The following is an 18,870-nucleotide window of genomic DNA, read 5'->3' as shown; positions in this document are numbered from 1 at the left end:
AAATAAAACAAGGTTTAAATCCTATAAATGACAATGTTATGAGTCATAAATATAGAAGCAGAATGTCACAAGATATGAAGTAACAAAACCTAAAAAAAAACAAAAAGCAGAATGATGGTGATCACAAAATGTGCAAACGAAACACTCATATGAGTTCCTGTGTATGCCGTGTGAAGATTCCTGTGTATGCCGCCCCCCCTTAGGGTTGCCACCTCATCCCTTCAAACCCGAACTCATATAAATTACCCAGGTTCTAAGGCTAATTAAATGCAGATAAGGCAACAAATGAGTTTAATTACCACCTTAACCAGCCACAGAACCTGTGTAGTTAATATGTGTTCAGGTTTAAAGGGATGAGGTGCAAATCTACCCCCCCCCCTCCTATCCAAGTGTAGACAAATATGACAGGGGAGCCACACGGACCCCCTGAAGCATGGGGCCAGGTCACAATTATGACCCCCTATTATGCCTCTGTCCCAATATCTCTCCTTTTACAGATTCTACAAGCAATACTTTACAAAAAGACAAACCCTGAGACTGTTAATTGGAGCCGGAGTGAATGGACTGTTGCTTGTGTGACTGGGGGGCCTCTGTACTGTATGGGAAAGAACCGGTTAATATCATCGCTCTCTGTGGGGGGAGCACTACACATCTATAAGGATATACAGTACATACACACAGCACAAGGCCGTGTTCACACTACGAGGCGTTTCTCAGGGCTGAAGTTCCTCTGAGCTCCACAAGATGGTGATCTCACTTCTACCCAGACAGGAAGTCTCTATGGAAGACAGGAAATGATGTCAGGTACAGGAAGAAAGCTCCTTGTGATACGACGTAGAGGTGACGTTGCTGAAATTGGCAGCAGAAGAGGTAATAAGATCTTATTTTCTATTTACACCCAGTAACCCCCCATCATGTCCGTCCTCTTCCTCCATAGTCACTGTGACGTCTTTTATCTCCAGCAGATGATGATACACACATATATTATTATTATTATACAGGATTTATATCGCACCCACAGTTTGCACAACATGAGGACAAACAGTACAGTTACAATACAATATAATACAGGAGGAATCAGAGGGCCCTGATCCTTAGAGCTTACAATCTAAGAGGGAGGGTCAAGTGATACAAAAGTTAATAACTGTGGGAGATGGGCTGATGGAGAAAATAAAAGTCCAGTTGTTAGGTGGGGGCAGGATAGGCTTCTCATAGGAGAAGGGTTTTCAGGGATCGTCTTAAAGTGGACAGAGTAGGAGATAGTCAGACAAATTGGGATAGGGAGTTCCAAAGGATGGGAGAGGCTCGGTAGAAGTCCTGAAAATGAGCATAGGAGGAAGTGATGAGGGAGCTAGAGAACAGGAGGTTTTGGAAGGATCGAAGAGAATGATTTGGTTGGTATTGTGAGACTAGGTTAGTGATATAGCTGGGGGCCGAGTTCTGGATGACTTTCTAAGTTGTTAGTATTTTGAATTTAATTTTTTGGGTAAGCAGAAGATTGGCAGAGAGGAGCAGCAGACATTGAATGGTTGGTAAGGTGGATGAGTCTGGCAACAGCATTCATGATGGGCTGAAGGGGGGATAGCCCATATAAAGGCAATCTGGTGAGGAGGGACTTGCAGTAGTCAAGGCAAGATATAACCCGGGATTGAATCAGTAGCTTTGTGAGGTCATTGGTTAGGAAGGGACGTAATTTGGAGATGTTGCGGGAGGTTGACGCGGAAAGCTTTGGACATTGATTGGACAGTGATTGGATGTGGGGCTGAAAGGAGAGTTTAGAGTCCAGGATTACACCTAGCACCCTGGCTTGTGGGGACATGTTGATGGTTGTGCGATTGATCTTGACAGAGAAGTCAGGGGAAGGGGGCACGTGGGGGAGGAAATATTATGAGCTCGGTTTTGGATAGATTGAGTTTGAGGAAGTGTTGTGACATCCAGGCTGATATGTCTGTTAGTAAATTAGAAGGATTGATAGAAAGCACTTGTTATAGAGAGGAAGGAGAGCTAGATAGGGAAACAAGGTCACCTGCAGTCTGTTTGGTGTTTTTTTTTTTTTTTTTTTTTTATTACTAAGCATTTTTTTATTGAGAAAAGGAAGTTTGCAGTACAAAATGGCATGGGATATAAAACTACTCATTGAAAAATAATTTGGGTTACAGAGTTAGACAATGATCGTCCAAATAGATAAGTATTCGAGGTTAAACATGACAATCTTAATGCTATGTTCTTATCAGCTATATATGGTATGTCAAACAAGACTGCAACCAGAAAAGTCAAAAACAACAGAAATAAAAAGAAAACCATAACTCAGGTAATTCTTGTAGATGAAAAGTGAACCAAGGGTTCCATTTAGCGTCATACATAGGGATGGAGTCATGCAGTGTGTGAAATATTTTTTTCAGATTACATTATTTGATCAACTCGAGAGATAACTTGCGAGAATGGGACTGTGTTCGACTTCCAGTTAAGGGCGATTGCCCAATGCAGCGCAATACAAATAGTGTGTAATAGTTTCATTAGGGGGTTTCGGGATATCAGGGATTTTTTCAAATAGTAGACAGTGAGTATGTGTCAGAGCCATGTGCCTCCCCGCCAGCTTATCCATTAGCTCCAGAGTCGCCCTCCAAGTAGGTTGCAGAGCTTCACATTCCCAGAACACGTGCAAAAAAAAAACCTGGAAGAGCACATCCTCGGAAACAAGATGAGGAAGTCTGTGGGTAGATCTTTCCCAAACATAAAGGAGTATAGTACCAGCGGGTAAATAATTTAATCGCTGTTTGCCTAATGCCCCGTACACACGGTCGGATTTTCCGATGGATGAAAATGTCCAATCGGAGCGTGTTGTCGGAAATACCGACCGTGTGTGGGCTCCATCGGACATTTTGCTTCGGATTTTCTGACACACAAAGCACATCATCCGCATACATGCAGAATTTATAAGTAAAGGAAGCTTTGTTGTAGCCCGGAATATCCGGGCGCTGCAGTATGGCAATGGCTAGGGGCTCAATAGCCAGAGCGAAAATGAGTGGGGACAGTGGGCACTCCTACCAAGCCGGAAAAACTCTGAGCTACATCCAGGGATTTTGACACGCCTGCTGGGGTTTTGGTATAGAGCCTGTAGGAAATCACCCTGAAAGCCATAGCGCTTTAGTAGGAGAAACGCATAGCTCCAAGACACACTGTCAAAAGCTTTACGAATGTCTAAACTTAACGTGAACAGTTTCATGGAGAAAAGGTTTGCATCCTGAATAATATCTGTGGCTAGGCGGATATTGTCTGTTATAAGGTGGTGGGGGATAAACCCTGACTGGTAAGGGGAAATTAGTGAGGAAATCACTCCTGCGAGTCTATCGGCTAAGATCCTACTGAAAATTTTCAGGTCACTGATAACCGATATGGGCCTAAAATTCTGGGGGTGAGTGTGGTCCTTATTCTGCTTAGGGATGAGCGACATGTTTGCTAACAGCATTTCCTCCGGAAAGCTGTTATCTTGTAGGACAAAGTTAAAAAGCCGAACCAGCCTGGGAGACAGTTGGGAGGCAAATTTTTTTATAATATATGGTAGAAAAACCATCAGGCCCGGGGGAAGAACCTGTCTTTAGTGCCTTGATGACATTCAGCACTTCTGATTGGGAAATAGGTGAATTAAGTTTGTCTAATTGTGAGAGTCGGGATTGGGATAGAGTTAAACCAGAACAAAGCCTCATGTCACGCGTGCCATGTACCTGAGATGAGACCGAAGTAGTGGGGAGGCCTCCCTTGCACCTCGGGTCCTTGAAGCCTCTGGAGATGTAGACAGAGACTTGGTGGGCACCGAGTGGCACGGGTGCCAGGGGTGTGGAGCACTGTGCAAGCCTTTGTCCGAGATCCGAGCCAAGGTCAAGTCCAGTTTGGCAACGAAGTATAAAAGGGTTAATCAGAAGAAAAATGGTCAAGAACCAAGCCGGGGTCAGTTCCAATCTGGCAGCTGAGTACAAAAGGGGCAAAGAAGTAGAATGATAGAAAAACCAAGTTAAAAGCTGCGCTCTGGGTTTATGATCAAACAAATATGTTGTGACAACGAAAGCAGCCTGCACCAAGATCTAGTCTCCAAATCTCATCATAAAAAGTTAAACAAAGATGCGGCGCTAAAATGTAATCTGAAACAAAATCACTCAAAAGTGAATAGGATAGGATTGAACAAACCACTAAATGAATGAATAAATATTAAAGTGAGTATACGTGGAGATAGAAGCAAAATTAATACACTCATATGCAGTAAACAAACAATCAAAAGTGAATAAACACATTAGTAAAAGCAAATTCATATACTGATAACCAGGAAATTAGTAATGATTAATTGCCAAAAGTGAATATGGTAATATATTCAGTGAAAACATCCCAAAAATAAATATAAAGTCCAGAATACGTAAAACAACAAAAAAGGGGGGGATCCGTGATGGAAAAGTGCCACAAAAGTGCAGAAGGAGGGGAAGATGCAGATGGGGAATCCTCTATGACTCTTCACACCCAAGGTGGAATATCAGATGCGCTTACCAGATCCCAATGACTGCTATTATGGCAGTCATAAACGGCACAGGGAATATACAGGTCTCCCCACAACCTCAGCAAATGATGCCCGTACGCGGCAGATGGTATAATGTGTGCAGTTAAAATTCGCCTCTAGAATCAAATAAGCGCCGGCCGGCTTCAGCTGCTGCCTGTTCCTTCCGGGTTCAGCGTGGTGTGGTGGTGACGTCAGCACGCCGCTCCTCCCTGCGCCGTTTCGACAAATCTGTCGTCTTCCTGAGGTCGTATTGTATTACATAGTTGCTGGTTGATCTTACACAGACAGATCGGAGGGAGGCACAGCGTGTAACGCAGGAGTTGCAGGGAGGGAGGCGGGAAGTTAACAAACAGGTGATTGGCTGCATATGAGTGTATTAAAGAAGTAGAATGGTCAAGGTACAAATCCGAGGTCAATGGCAAGCAGGAATCAAGAGTAGTCAAATAGGTTTCCAGGTCACAACAAGTTCAGACAGATCACACACTAGCACAGGAACAAGGGGGGGACTGAAGATAATCCAGCAATTTGACAGTGTCTGGGCTGGGCTTATATAGGGAAGTTTGAGGTAACTTCCTGGGCGCCTCCTGGGCATTTTCCCACCTTTTTCCATCAGGTTGAGGTCACTTCCTGTCCGCTTCCTGGGCATATTCCTGCCGTTTTTCATCAGGTCTTCTGCGCAGGTGCGGGTTGGCGCGCTGAGGCGTCTTTAGCGCATGCTCAGTTGGAACGGATTTCCTCTTGTGGCAACGCGCAATTGGTGCATACTTAGTAAGCCCTGGACTCTTACACCTCATCTGATGGTCCAGACTGGGGGGGTCCAAGTAATGTTGAGTAAAAATTTTTAAGACTTCTTGAGGGTGAGATGTAATTATGCCCGAAGGGGTAGTCAATTTATAAACGTGCGGAGGGTGGAAAGGCTGGTTCAGTTTCCTAGCGAACATGGTTGAGGCGGTGTAATGCCCTGTACACACGGTCGGATTTTCCGACAGGAAAAAAGTGCGATCGGATTGTTTTGTTGGAAATTCCGATCGTGTGTGGGCTCCATCGGACTTTTTCCGTCTGAATTTCCGACACACAAAGTTTGAGAGCAGGCTATAAAATTTTCCGACAACAAAATGTAGACAAATCCGATGCACAAAGTGCCACCCATGCTCAGAATAAATTAAGAGACGAAAGCTATTGGCTACTGCCCCATTTATAGTCCCGACGTACGCGTTTTACGTCACCATTTTCAGACAGGGCATTACTGTGCAATAGACATCTTGCCTTGGACCATCGCAGGGCCCTTCTCCACTTTAGCTGAGAGTAGCGAGTCAAATTCAAGGCGTTTTTTGCTCGATGGACAGTCTGGTAGACTAAAGTCAGGGCTGCGGAATTTTTATATAAACTGTCCAGCTCCGCAGAGAGCTGTACTATTTTTTTCTTATTAGTTTTATTGTGGGCAGTAGCTAAACTGATAAGTTTACCCCGCAGCAACTGCCTTATGAGCGACCCACACTGTAGAAATGGGGGTCCCAGGGAGGGCGTTTAGGGCAAAGTAGGTATCTATAGATTGAGAAACCTCAGATTCACCCGCCAAGTCAGAAAGAAGTGCCTCATTGAGTCTCCGCATAAATGGTGTAGGGGCTAGTTTAATAAATTCTGTGGTGAAGGAGGTTATGTGGTGGTCAGACCATGCACAGTTATAAATGGAGGCTGTCTGAGAGATAGCAAGGATAATAGGAGTGGAGAGAATATAGTCTAGTCTTGCGTAACTGTTGTGCGGATGAGAGTAGAACGTATATTCTTTTGCTCCTATGTTGTGTGTACCCACCATGTGTCCACTAGTTGGAATTCCAGGAGTTTACGGGAAATGGATTTAGGGAAAGCCCTGGAACCAGTGGAGGCCGTGCACCCTGTCTAGTGTGGGGTTCGCTACCATGATAAAATCTCCCCCTATAATCATATGGGGGGGATTGATATTTTGCTAAAATATCAAAAAAGGATGTGAAGAAGGAGGCAGAGGATTCGTTGGGGGCATAAACACTAGCTATGGTAAGCTCCCGGTTATGAATATCCTCCCTTTATTATAACATAGCGACTTTCCTTATCTTTGTAAATCTGACGCACATCCATAGGAAAGGAGGCGTGTAAAAATATGGCAGCACCCCTACTCTTCGATGAATGAAGTGTGTAGAAAGCTTGTGGGAAAGTTCTATGAAAGAACTTGGGATGGGAGTTTTGCGAGAAGTGTGTCTCTTGAATCAGTAGAATTTTAGCATTAAGTCGCTTATAGTGGGAGAAGGCTTTACTCCTCTTAATAGGGAGAGTTGAAGCCTTTGACGTTATGCGAGATGCAATTAATCGCCATTACTAAGATTAGGGGGGGCGTTCAGCTGAATGAGTGAAGAATAGGCTTGTAGGCTACTATCAAATATGGAACCTAACTCCACAAAGCCCCAATACTGCATTTGTAACAGATTGCAGACCATAGAGGAACATTTAAAACAGCGGATAGAGGCCTTATGACCTCACCTACTCCAAAAACGCCTGTCAGGACAAGAATGACTATAATCAGTTGAGGATTCAAACCTGAGAAAAAAAAGAGTCCAAAAAAAAAAAAGAAAATGAACAAAAAATGAACAGGATCAGGAACATTTTTGTATCCTGAAAATAGAATGTTACAACCGAGACAACCAAGTCTCGAACCCAGCAGCACCACTGATCTTGTGCCCAAACCAAAAGAGGGGACCAGTGTGAGGAACCTAGCTGTAAAAAAAAGATTTAAAAAGTGGTAAAGTTGCTGGGTGGGGATGTCATGCAGCAGCACCAAGGGACAGGCTCCTGACAAAGTGGGTGCCTTGAGACTGAGGGTGCGTCGTCGCTGAATCCAACGGGGCAGATCGTAGAGATAGCTGTATTGATGCGATGAAGTTAGCTATGTCCCCGGTTAAGCGTTATCATATCGAATTCTCCTTCTGTCGTGTCTGGTAGGTGGCATGTGCCAGATTTGAGATTGCCTGGGGGGGTCAAGGGATGGCAGGGCACCGCTTCAGCTTCCATGTGGCCCAATTTCACCAGGATCTCCTGACCCTCCAGAACTGTGGTGGCAGCATAAGTGGAGCCATTATGAGGAACCCACCAATTTAAATGGGAAATATGTATCGGATCCGGGCTGCTTAAAGTGTTACAGTGACCTCCTTCATGCCCCTGTGTCTGTCCAATGTGGCTAGTGAGATATCCGGATAGTTCTGAACAGTGTAATCATCAAGGGCGATGCGTAGGGTGTTTCTAGCAGCCCTTAAAATGTCTTCTTTCGTCAGGAAATCCTTCATACAAAGGATTATGTCACGCGGCAGTTTGTCTGCTGGAGGTTTTGGTCTGAGGGCCCTGTGAAACCTGCCACACCTAAAGGCCGCAGATTCACATTTTGGAAGGAGAGACTTGAACAGCCTGATGACAGTGTGAATCAAATCTGTTACCGACTCTGGAATACCTCGCAATTGCAGATTATTGCATCTATTCCTGTTGTCCAGATCTTCAACCTGATTTGATCAAATGCTGTTGTTAACGTTGTTAACATTTCATGCTCTGGACTGAGCTCATTATAAGCCAGGGCCAGTTCATCGTGTTTAGTTTCCAGCATGTCAGTTCTAGTACCCAGAGCTGCAATCTCCTGTGACAGTGCATGGGAGGTCTTGTGCGTTTCTGTTTGGAACTTTGTTGCCAGTCTATTATACATCTTTTCTAGGCTAGCATCTAGGTCAGCTTTAGATAGAGAAGAGGTGTACTCACTGCCAGGATCCGAAGGTGAGCCAGGAACAGAAGGCACAGAGGGGGCCGCTGGAGCAGGAGAATGTGCTCGGGCCACGGCGCCATTTTGGGACATGCTGTATTGTTCCCTGGTGCAGAGGAGATAGTGGGTTAGAGAATTCTGAGCGGGCCCCGGGATTTTTTCTTCAACAACGGCATGCACTGTGTCTTTGTGCCTCGAGGGGTGTTAGAAGTGTCGGTGTAAGGCCATTTATAGCCCTCTGTGAGCCAATCATGTCCCGCGGTGTGCGGAGCTACTGTGTCAGGCGTCCATCTCGCTCAGCGCTGAGCATGCGCCCCCTGTTTGGTGTTTTATCAAAGTAGTTTGCTGTATATTCTCGCTTTTTGCAATCTCTTTGTGCAGAGCCAAAGGACGCCCACTTAAATCAAAAATTCACTTATAGAAAGAACCCCAGACATGTGCCCCCCAGTCATTAATATTGTGGAAATGTACAGTAGATGAACCCCTTCAGGGTCAGAACATCCCCCCCCCCACTTACAGGGCTTAAACATTTCCTTCATTTTGGAGATGTGTCACCTTTTCCACCAGTGACCTTCTCATCTCATCCGTCTATTGTACATTTTCTACATCTATACTAACAATGTCACGCTTACCCCTAACGCAGGTGGTCAGACACTATAGCTGGCTTCTGTGTTCTTCACCTATAGAAGCCCCCTTTTCCATAAGGCAAGCAGGCCTACCTGTACTCAGTTGCCCCCCAGGATTTACAGAATGCTATAGTGCCTGGCCACCACGCCTGAGCAGGAACAAACTGAGCACAGCAACCAGGTATTTGCAGGTTGGCAGACAGACAGAGTGGTTCCAACGATAGTCCAGGTACAAGGCAGGCAAGGTTCAGAATAGTCAGGGTCAAATCCACAGTCAAAAGGCAAACAGAGTTCAGAAAGTAGTCGATATCTGAACCAAGGTCATCAACGAGGGAATTCCAACACCAGAGTAGGGCAGACAAACAGAGAGCTTGGAGCACATGTTACAAACGCAATATCACAAGCATGAGACTGCAGGCTTGGCTGGCTTAAATCAGGTTGGGTCTCCACCCAGAGACTGACCACATCAATTACCTTACAGGTGGGACAGACAGACAGAAGAATGCATCACAGCCAAAACCTGGATGCAGGAATTAGGAGTAGGAGCAAAACACACTCCTGACAAGCGGATTATAGTAATTTTATTAGTGGTGGGGGTTGGGCGGTTTATTTAGGAGGGATTGGAATATGTATTTATTTTATGAGATGCAAATAAGAAGAAAAAAAGAAAAATTTAATTTTCAGTAAATGTCCGTAATTTATTTTCCCATAATGATCCCAGTCTCAGATATTCATCCTAAAATGTGATCAGTAAAATCTCCAGAGTACACGTAGATCACAGGAATATGATGTGTCCTGACAAAGCCCAAAGACAAAAATCATCTTCCAGTTTAGGAGAGGAGGGGCGCACCCAGGAGAAATGATTCTGTGTACAGAAACCTCACAGAGCACCCCCCACAGCTCCCTCCTCCCAATGCCCCTCCAATCAGCGTCAGAGAATCCTATGACATCACACTGACCTCATAGCGCCTCCTCCTAATATCTCTCTATCCGACTTTTTTTTTCTAATGCTCTTAGGATGTGGGCCGACCCCTGGCCTCCTCACTTTCCAAGTAGGGCTGTTGAACCTGCATTGTATGTAATATCAGAAACCTCAGCATGAAGTGGGGTTTAAATAAAAAGAGACCTGACCAGTGAGGTGAGGAGGATTCTGGGAATGTCATTTGATTTTACTATTTGTGTTCAAATCTAGAGTTTTCCTCCTGTGAAGTCTGGAGATCATCTGACCATCACATTGCCTCCACCTCCCTCCCTGATAGAATAGAGAAATAAAAAGAAGATTCTAGAAGTCACCAGAGAGATCATCGAGCTGCTGACAGGAGAGGTGAGCGGAGCTCGGAAGGACATCATGATGGACAATCAGCCGCCCCTCACATCACCGGGTAAGAGGAGACTTTATTGTAAAGGAGAGAGCAGTACGGAGGATCCACCTAGATCCCCCATCATCTGATAAACACATAGAAACAATGTATTCAGTCAGTGTGTGTGTTTCCTACAGATGGATCCAGTAATGGGAACCCACCAGAGAGATGTCCCCGTCCTCTGTATTCCTGGGATTCTACACAGGAAGATCACACCATCCCTCACCATCATCAGGTAGATGATTGACAATTATTGGTAGTTATGATTTATACACAAGCATGTTTGTTGCAATGAATATTTTTTTATATTTTCAGAGTGGAAACCTTGGGGATGATAATATTAATGTTAAAGAAGAGTATAAAGAGGAGGATGAGGAGTATGGATTGATGAAAAACTTTTCAGAAGGACACAGGGATATGATGGAGCCACCTAATATCAGGAACCCACCAGAGAGATGTTCCCGTCCTCTGTATTCCCGGGATTCCACACAGGAAGATCACACCATCTCTCACTATCATCAGGTAGATGAGGAACAATCACTGATAGTATCATTAGGATCTGTACATTATCTGCATTGTTACCATTGATGTCATTTTTATTATATATTCAGAGTGGAAATCTGAGAGATTCTAAAGTCGAGGTTAAAAAAGAGATAAAAGAGGAGGATTATGAGGTTGGGGTGATAGAGGAGTCTGAGTCTCTAAAAGTTTACAAGGATCTGTACCAGGACACCATGGAAGAGTCATCCAGCTACAGAAACCCACCAGAGAGATGTCCCCGTCCTCTGTATTCCCGGGATTCCACACAGGAAGATCACAGCATCCCTCACTGTTACAAGGTTGGTGGATCGGAGCATCTAGAACATGGACTTCTGGAGAGGATGTGTGTTTTTTTTATATGATGTCACAATAATAAATCTTCTATTTTATAGATGATATTTTCTCTCATTTTCTTGATTTAGAGTGGAGATCCAATTGATATAGAATTTGAGGTTAAATCAGAAGAAGAAGAGACGTATGTGAGGGATGATCAGCAGTCTATGGAGGAGGATGGAATAACGGGGACATTTATAGAGGAGGACACTCCTACAGAGATCAGCATAGGTGGGTCATTAACACTAAATCCATTCCTCCACCCATACTGCTCACTGATTGGTCCAGAGTAGGGCGGGGACTGGGTGATATCAGCCTGTAATCCCCTGGTCACTTTCCTGAGCTGTGTTCCCCGTCCTGTATTCCTGTATTTCTCTCGGATAATCTTCCTTCTCTGTGCTGCAGACACAATTTATGTATCTAGACTGGATTTATGGAGATTCTGGGGTTCAGCTGGCAGTAAAATTTAGATTTTCTCCATAGGTGTTGCTCAGCCTAGGCACCTGGAGTATGTATCCTGGGTCTTCTGCCTCAAGTCCTGGGTCTAGCAAGACCTCTGACAGAGTAATTCTCCCGGGAATACCTTTTCTGTTATTTGCTGTCTGTGCCGGGTGGAGGGATATGTCTGTATAGTCTCAGACCCAAGTCACTGAGTGCAGTCTCAGGAGATGGGAGGCAGCGGTGTGGGACCTCTGCAACTTGTCTCAAATAAACATTAAGCCACCAATATTATAAGTCCTGACCCCTGCACTATATACTCTATGTTGTACATTACATACTCCTGACTTCTGCTCTCTCCCCTCTACCCACTGCTTATATATACACATAATATGTATTCTCTTTTGTTACACCCATTTCCTACCAGCTGGACATTTTATATCTGATGATTTGATTGGAGCACAGACTTTTACATGTTGATAATAATGTGATAACATCCTCCAACTTTGGAACCTTAAACAGAAAGTGATAATGAGGGAGGAGTCAATAACCCAATGATGGTGGTCTTCAGGATCAGTCCAGTCTTCATCTTGGTTGTTCTCCCCCCATCCTCACTCTCTGACCTCTGGTGGGTCTCAGCCCCGCTGTTATTCATGACTAAATCATGGACTAAATAAGGAAGTGCAGGACTTCTTGTGTTGGGAAGATGGCAATGAGTGATAGAGGGGGAGGGGACACTCGTCCTATAATCCCCTCATCACTGTCACTCCTATAAAAGACAGTTCTCGTTGTTTCCTCACTCTCTGACTAAGGTCCATGAATAAAGAAATTATCTGGTAGGAGATCAGAGGACCCATTTACTAGTTACCTTGAGGGGGGAATTGTAAGATCCTCAGAGACAAAGCTGCCTGATGTGGGCGGAGTCCTGGTTTAGGGGAACCAATCTGCTCATGTCTAGTAATAATCTTTGTATCTCTATTTTAGTAGATGGACGGGAGATGAGGAAAACCTCAGAGGATTGTCTCACTTTGTCTCCAGACTGTAAAGTAGAAGATGAGGACATCACACAGTATAGTCCAGGAGAAAACCCGACTACCTCAAATGTCCATCCGGCACCACACAGTGTAGATGGACCATCGTATTCCTCTTATCCTGAGGAACCTCAGACTGTGAGGGACGGTGCCGGACCATCGTATTCCTCTTATCCTGAGGAACCTCAGACTGTGCGGGACGGTGCCGGACCATCGTATTCCTCTTATCCTGAGGAACCTCAGACTGTGAGGGATAATCCAACAAATAAAAGGTTTCCCTGTCCTGAGTGTGGGAAATGTTTTTCACGGAAGTCCAGTCTTACCACACATATGAGATTGCACACGGGGGAGAAGCCGTATTCCTGTCCTGAGTGCGGGAAATGTTTTTCAGCGATGTTCAGTCTTTCCTATCATCAGAGATTGCACACGGAGGAGAAGCGTTATTCCTGTCCTGAGTGCGGGAAATGTTTTTCAGCGATGTCCAGTCTTACCAGACATCTCAGATTGCACACGGGGGAGAAGCCGTATTCCTGTCCTGAGTGCGGGAAATGTTTTTCAGTGAAGTCCAGTCTTTCCAAGCATCAGAGATTGCACACGGGGGAAAAACCATATTCCTGTCCTGAGTGCGGGAAATGTTTTTCAGTGAAGTCCAGTCTTTCCAAGCATCAGAGATCTCACACGGGGGAGAAGCCGTATTCCTGTCCTGAGTGCAGGAAATGTTTTTCACAGAAGTCCCATCTTTCCCATCATCAGAAATTGCACACGGGGGAGAAGCCGTATTCCTGTCCTGAGTGCGGGAAATGTTTTTCACAGAAGTCCCGTCTTTCTAATCATCAGAGAGTGCACACGGGGGAGAAGCCGTATTCCTGTCCTGAGTGCGGGGAATGTTTTTCGGTGAAGTCCAGTCTTTCCACACATCAGAGATTGCACACGGGGGAGAAGCCGTATTCTTGTCCTGAGTGCGGGAAATGTTTTTCAGCTATGTTCAGTCTCTCCTATCATCAGAAATCTCACATGGGGGAGAAGCCATATTCCTGTCCTGAGTGTGGGAAATGTTTTTCACAGAAGTCCCATCTTTCCAGACATCAGAGATCACACACGGGGGAGAAGCCACTTTCCTGTCCTGAGTGAGGGAATTGTTCCTCACTGAAGTCCTGTCTTCCTGTACATCAGGGGTCCCACACAACCCTCGAGGTGTATTAGTGAGTGTGGGAAATGTCTTGTATATGAATGTTGATGGACATGTGGGGAAGAAGCACACCCTGATATACACCTCAGATATACTCCATGGCTGATCTTCATCATGGAGGAAACACTTGATAAGGAGATCAGAGATCACCAAAGACATGGATGAAGTGTTGTACCGTGTTGGCCATTGATAGCGGGAGAAAAATAAAAATGGAGTCATTACCTCTCATTGGCTGAGTACATTTTGTGGTGGAAGATTTCACAAACATTTACAGGTCTGTTTCTAAACACTTTGTAGAATGAATGTGTAAAGGAAATGTGTAAGTTCTGTATAGAATTGTTTTGTATTTTGCACTGCCCTGGAAATCATATTTTATCACAAATAAAATTTACATTCAGCCAGGAGCAGCGATTTTCTTTTTAAATGCTTAAAGTGAAACATTAAAAATGTCCAATTCCTTTAACTACTTGCTTACTGGGCACCTAAACCCCCCTCCTGCCCAGACCAATTGTCAGCTTTCAGTGCTCTCACACTTTGAATGACAATTACTCAGTCATGCAACACTGTACCCAAATGATTTTTTTGTCCTTTTTTTCATACAAATAGAGCTTTCATTTGGTGGTATTTGATCACCTCTGGGTTTTTTAATTTTTGCGCTATAAATGAAAAAAGACCGAAAATTTTGAAAAAAATGCTTTTTTCTTCGTTTCTGTGATAAAATTTTGCAAATTAGCAATTTTTATTCATAAATGCTGGCCACAATTTATACTGCTACATATCTTTGGTAAAAATAACCCAAATTAGTGGATATTATTTGGTCTGTGTAAAATTTATAGCGTCTACAAGCTATGGTGCAAATCATAAAAAAATGATCACATCTGATCAGACCTGATGTACTGAGGCCTATCTCATTTCTTGAGACCCTAACAAGCCAGGAAAGTACAAATGCCCCCCAAATGACCCCTTTTTGGAAAGTAGACATTCCAGGGTATTTAGTAAAAGGTATGGTGAGTTATTTGAAGTTGTTATTTTTTCCCACAATTCTTTGCAAATTAAGGTTTCTTTTTTATTTTTAAATTTTTTTCAGAAAATTGTCATTGTAATAGCTTATTTCTCTCACATGGAATGTGCATACCACAAATGACACCCCAAAATACATTCGGCTACTCCTCCTGAGTATTACAATACCACATGTGTGGGACTTTTTCGCTAACTGGCCACATACAGAGGCCCAACATGCAGGGAGCATCATCAGGTGTTCAAGGAGCATAAATTACCCATCTAACTTGTTGACTACCTATTACACTTTTGAAGGCCCTAGAGCACCAGGACAATGGAAATGACCCCATTTTGGAAATCTAACACTCCAACGTATAATCTATGAGGCATAATGAGTCTTTTGAACGGTTCATTTTTTTCCAGAAGTTTTTGGAAAATGTGGAAAAAAATGAAAATGCATTTTTTTTTTTACACAAAGTTGTCCGTTTATAAGATATTTCCAACACATAGCATTTACATAGCAAAAATAACACCCCAAAATACATTCTGCTATTCCTCCTGAGTATACTGATACCACATGTGTGAGACTTTTACACAGCCTGACCACATACAGAGGCCCGCCAGGGAAGTAGCACCTTCAGGCGATCTACGAGCATAAATTACACATCTCATTTCTCACCCACCTATTACACTTTTGAAGGCCCTGGAGCACCAGGAGAACGGAAACGCCCACAAAATGACCCCCATTTGGGACAGCTAACACCCCAACGTATAATCTATGAGGCATAATGAGTCTTTTGAACGGTTCATTTTTTTCCAGAAGTTTTTGGAAAATGTGGAAAAAAATTAAAACGCATTTTTTTTTTACACAAAGTTGTCCGTTTATAAGATATTTCCAACACATGGCATTTAAATAGCAAAAAATGACACCCCAAAATACATTCTGCCACTCCTTCCGAGTATGGCAATACCACATGTGTGAGACCTTTACACAGCCTGGCCACATACAGAGATCCAACATGCAAGGAACGCCATCAGGTGTTCCAGGGACACATAGCATGCACATACCAAGAATTACACCCCAAAATACATTATGCTGAGCAAAGAGAAACAAAAGATTACCTGTGGTTTTAGTAGTACAGTTGTCCGCAGGAGGATAGCACTGATGCAGGCAGGGACTTGGTCAGCAACAGCGAACACAATTTTTCAGGCAGCAGGCAGAAATACTGTCCATAGTCAGTACAGGCAGCAGGCATGGATACTGTCCATAGGTCAGTGCAGTGCAGGGTCAGTGCAGGCAGAGATTGTCAGCAATGCCAAAATATTGGTCTTGGTATTAGGCAGAAACAAGGTCCATGTGCTGTGGTCAGTGCAACAAACAGAGGCATGATGGCAGTAAGTCCTACAGGCAGCAGGCAGAAGTAGGGCCTCGTTCAGGACAGAATGGGGACAGGGGTAGAGGCTTCTCCCACCCAAATCTCTTTGATGCCTCCGAGTCCCCAGACCCTAATCTAGGAATGAGAAAACAAAGAAAATTGTTTTCTTCATCCAGAAAATCTATTCTGGAGCCCCTCACATATGTGAGACGCCTGTGTTGAATCCCACTAGTCCAGTTGCAGGGTACAAGATCAGTCCAAGAGGCAGGCAAGAGGCATGGTCAAACAGTCCAAGGTCAGCTCCAGATCAGGCAAAGGTATGCACAGAATCGTTAGGCAGAAGCATGGTCGAATAACAGTCCAGGGTCAGTTCCATATCAGGCAGCGGTATGTACAAAATCGGCAGGCAGAAGCGTGGTCAAATAACAAGCCAGGGTCAGTTACAGAGCAGGCAGTGGCATAAGGTGTGTGAAGGCAGGAACTGAGGATTACGTTTACCATACTTCACTAATAATTTAGTGAAGTATGGTAACGGCGGAAACATTCACCTATACAGAGGCCTGGTTGGGAAGGACATTGTGCACAATAATAAGATGTGTCTCTTCTGACTCCTGCTCTGGTACACACCTTACATCTTTTTTGACGTCTTTGGCCAGTTGGTTTGGGAGGGAGTTTATCCGGAAAGTGGCGTTCGGAGAGTCGACTAACAACATCTGATCAGATGTTTTCTGGTGGGCCGTTCGGGAATATAAGGGCAGTGTAAATTTCCTCCTGGTAGCCAAGGAAGGGTTGGGGGCTTTGGGTGGAGTTGCGGTAAATGATATAGGAGTTGTATATGGCCGATTGAAAAAAATAAATCAATACTTTTTTGTACCAATGGTATGTCCTTCTTGTGGCAAGGTATGGTTCCAACATTTGATTGTTGAAGTCGATTCCCCCCATAAACGAATTGTATTGATGGATGCATTTGGGTTTCTGGATGGGGCCATTCCTTCTGGGGATTTCCACATAGGTGTTATTGTGGATGGAAGACAACATGTACACATCCCTTCTGTCCCTCCACTTCACTGCCAGAATCTCTTTGTTACGCAGACTTGCCGTTTCTCCTTTTCTCAACTTCTTATTAAGAAGACTTTGAGGAAAGCCCTTCCGATTTTTTTTTACGGTGCCACATGCTGGTGTCTTCTTCCGATGAAGGTTGTGGAACAGGGGCAGAGAAGTGTAGAAGTTGTCTACATACAGGTGGTATCCTTTGTCGAGTAGGGGGTATATGAGGTCCCAAACAACTTTCCCGCTGGTTCCCAAGTAGTCCGGGCAATTAGGGGGCTGCAGCTGGGTGTCCTTCCCTTTGTACACTTTGAAGGAATATGTGTACCCTGTGGCTCAGTCACATAGTTTGTACACCTTCACCCCATAGTGGGCCCTTTTGCTGGGGATAAATTGCTTAATTTTAAGCCTGCCGCTAAATTTAACAAGGGACTCATCCACACATATGTTTTGGTCCGGGGTGAACAGCTGGGGGAATACTTCAGAAAAAGAATTTAATATTGGCCGAATTTTGTAAAGCCTGTCATAATTTGGATCAGTTCGGGGAGGGCACTGGGTATTGTCGCTGAAATGTAGGAACCTCATTATCATCAGATACCTGGTTCTGGGCATTACCGCGGAGAAGAGCGGCATGTGGTGGAGGGGGTGGGTTGACCAATAGGAACGGAATTCGTTTTTTTTGGTGAGCCCCATATTAAATGTGAGGCCCAAAAAAACCTTGAACTCCTCCACTGTCAGGTCTCTCCACTCATAGGGACTGGCATAATATGATGTGGGATTTTGCAAAATAAATTGCTGTGCATACAGGTTGCACTGGGCCACAATTGACGCCAACATGTCCTCCGTAAAAATTAAATTAAAAAAGTTAATTGGGGTGAAATTCTCTGTATCCACCTGGACTCCTGGCTGGGCAGTGAAAGGGGGAACGCTAGCTTCTCCTGAATTAGGAGGAAGCCACAAGGGGTTCTGAAGTGCAAAGGGAAGGCTGGCATGGGACCTAACCCTTTGGGGCTGGGGTGACACCCCACTGGTACTTGGCCTTTCTTGCCGAGGTACTGCTGTGTTGGTGGATGCCGCTGCCTCCTCACTAGAACGCCTTCGTTTGGCGGGCCGAGTTTCTTCCTCCTCTGAGTCTGTAAGTGTTTCACTACTGAGGACTGGCTCATAATTTACGTCAGAATCCGAATTGGAAAGGGAATCCGAACAAGAGAGCTCCCCGTTGCTCTCGTCGGCCGTGGAAAGAATTTGGTATGCCTCCTCGGTGGAAAAGCTTTTTTTGGACATGGCTGCTGGTGGTTATGAGATTGCACAGCTGTGTGCTAAGCCTGCACTGATGAGGTGGCACTGATTGATGGCACAGATGTGCACTGATGAGGCGGCACAGATGGGCACTGATCGCACAGATGGGCACTGATGAGACGACACAGATGGGCACTGATCGCACAGATGGGCACTGATGAGGCGGCACAGATGGGCACTGATCGCAAAGATGGGCACTGATGAGGCGGCACAGATGGGCACTGAGGCAGCACAGATGGGCACTGAGGAAGCAGCACAGATGTGCACTGATTGCACAGATTTACACTAATGAGGCGGCACAGGTGGGCAC

The 18,870-nt window shown here is 44.6% G+C and overlaps 2 protein-coding genes across 2 annotated transcripts in view; both read left to right on the top strand.

Annotated features, from left to right (window-relative positions):
- LOC141106848 (uncharacterized) overlaps positions 1–18,870 on the top strand; it is a 141,917-nt gene that overhangs the window by 92,202 nt on the left and 30,845 nt on the right. Inside the window, 1 exon segment of the mRNA XM_073597777.1 lies at positions 12,609–13,763. Within this exon segment, the coding sequence (XP_073453878.1) occupies positions 12,609–13,763 (1,155 nt within the window).
- Positions 784–12,078, top strand: LOC141104905 (uncharacterized). Its single transcript, XM_073594709.1, has 6 exons — positions 784–870; positions 10,140–10,329; positions 10,446–10,543; positions 10,624–10,830; positions 10,920–11,147; positions 11,271–12,078. Exons 2-6 carry the CDS (start codon positions 10,296–10,298, stop codon positions 11,472–11,474), a joined length of 771 nt encoding a protein of 256 aa, XP_073450810.1. The 5' UTR covers positions 784–870; positions 10,140–10,295; the 3' UTR covers positions 11,475–12,078.

This window comes from Aquarana catesbeiana, linkage group LG08 (assembly GCF_042186555.1).
Source record: "Aquarana catesbeiana isolate 2022-GZ linkage group LG08, ASM4218655v1, whole genome shotgun sequence".
NCBI lineage: Eukaryota > Metazoa > Chordata > Amphibia > Anura > Ranidae > Aquarana > Aquarana catesbeiana.
This window is presented reverse-complemented; position numbering and strand designations above follow the sequence as displayed.

Coding starts and splice junctions, on each gene's coding strand:
- LOC141104905 (XM_073594709.1), top strand. CDS start 10,296: ATGATGGACAATCAGCCGCCCCTCACATCACCGG. Junction 10,831..10,919: donor CCATCTCTCACTATCATCAG/GTAGATGAGGAA, acceptor TTATATATTCAG/AGTGGAAATCTGAGAGATTC. Junction 11,148..11,270: donor GCATCCCTCACTGTTACAAG/GTTGGTGGATCG, acceptor TTCTTGATTTAG/AGTGGAGATCCAATTGATAT.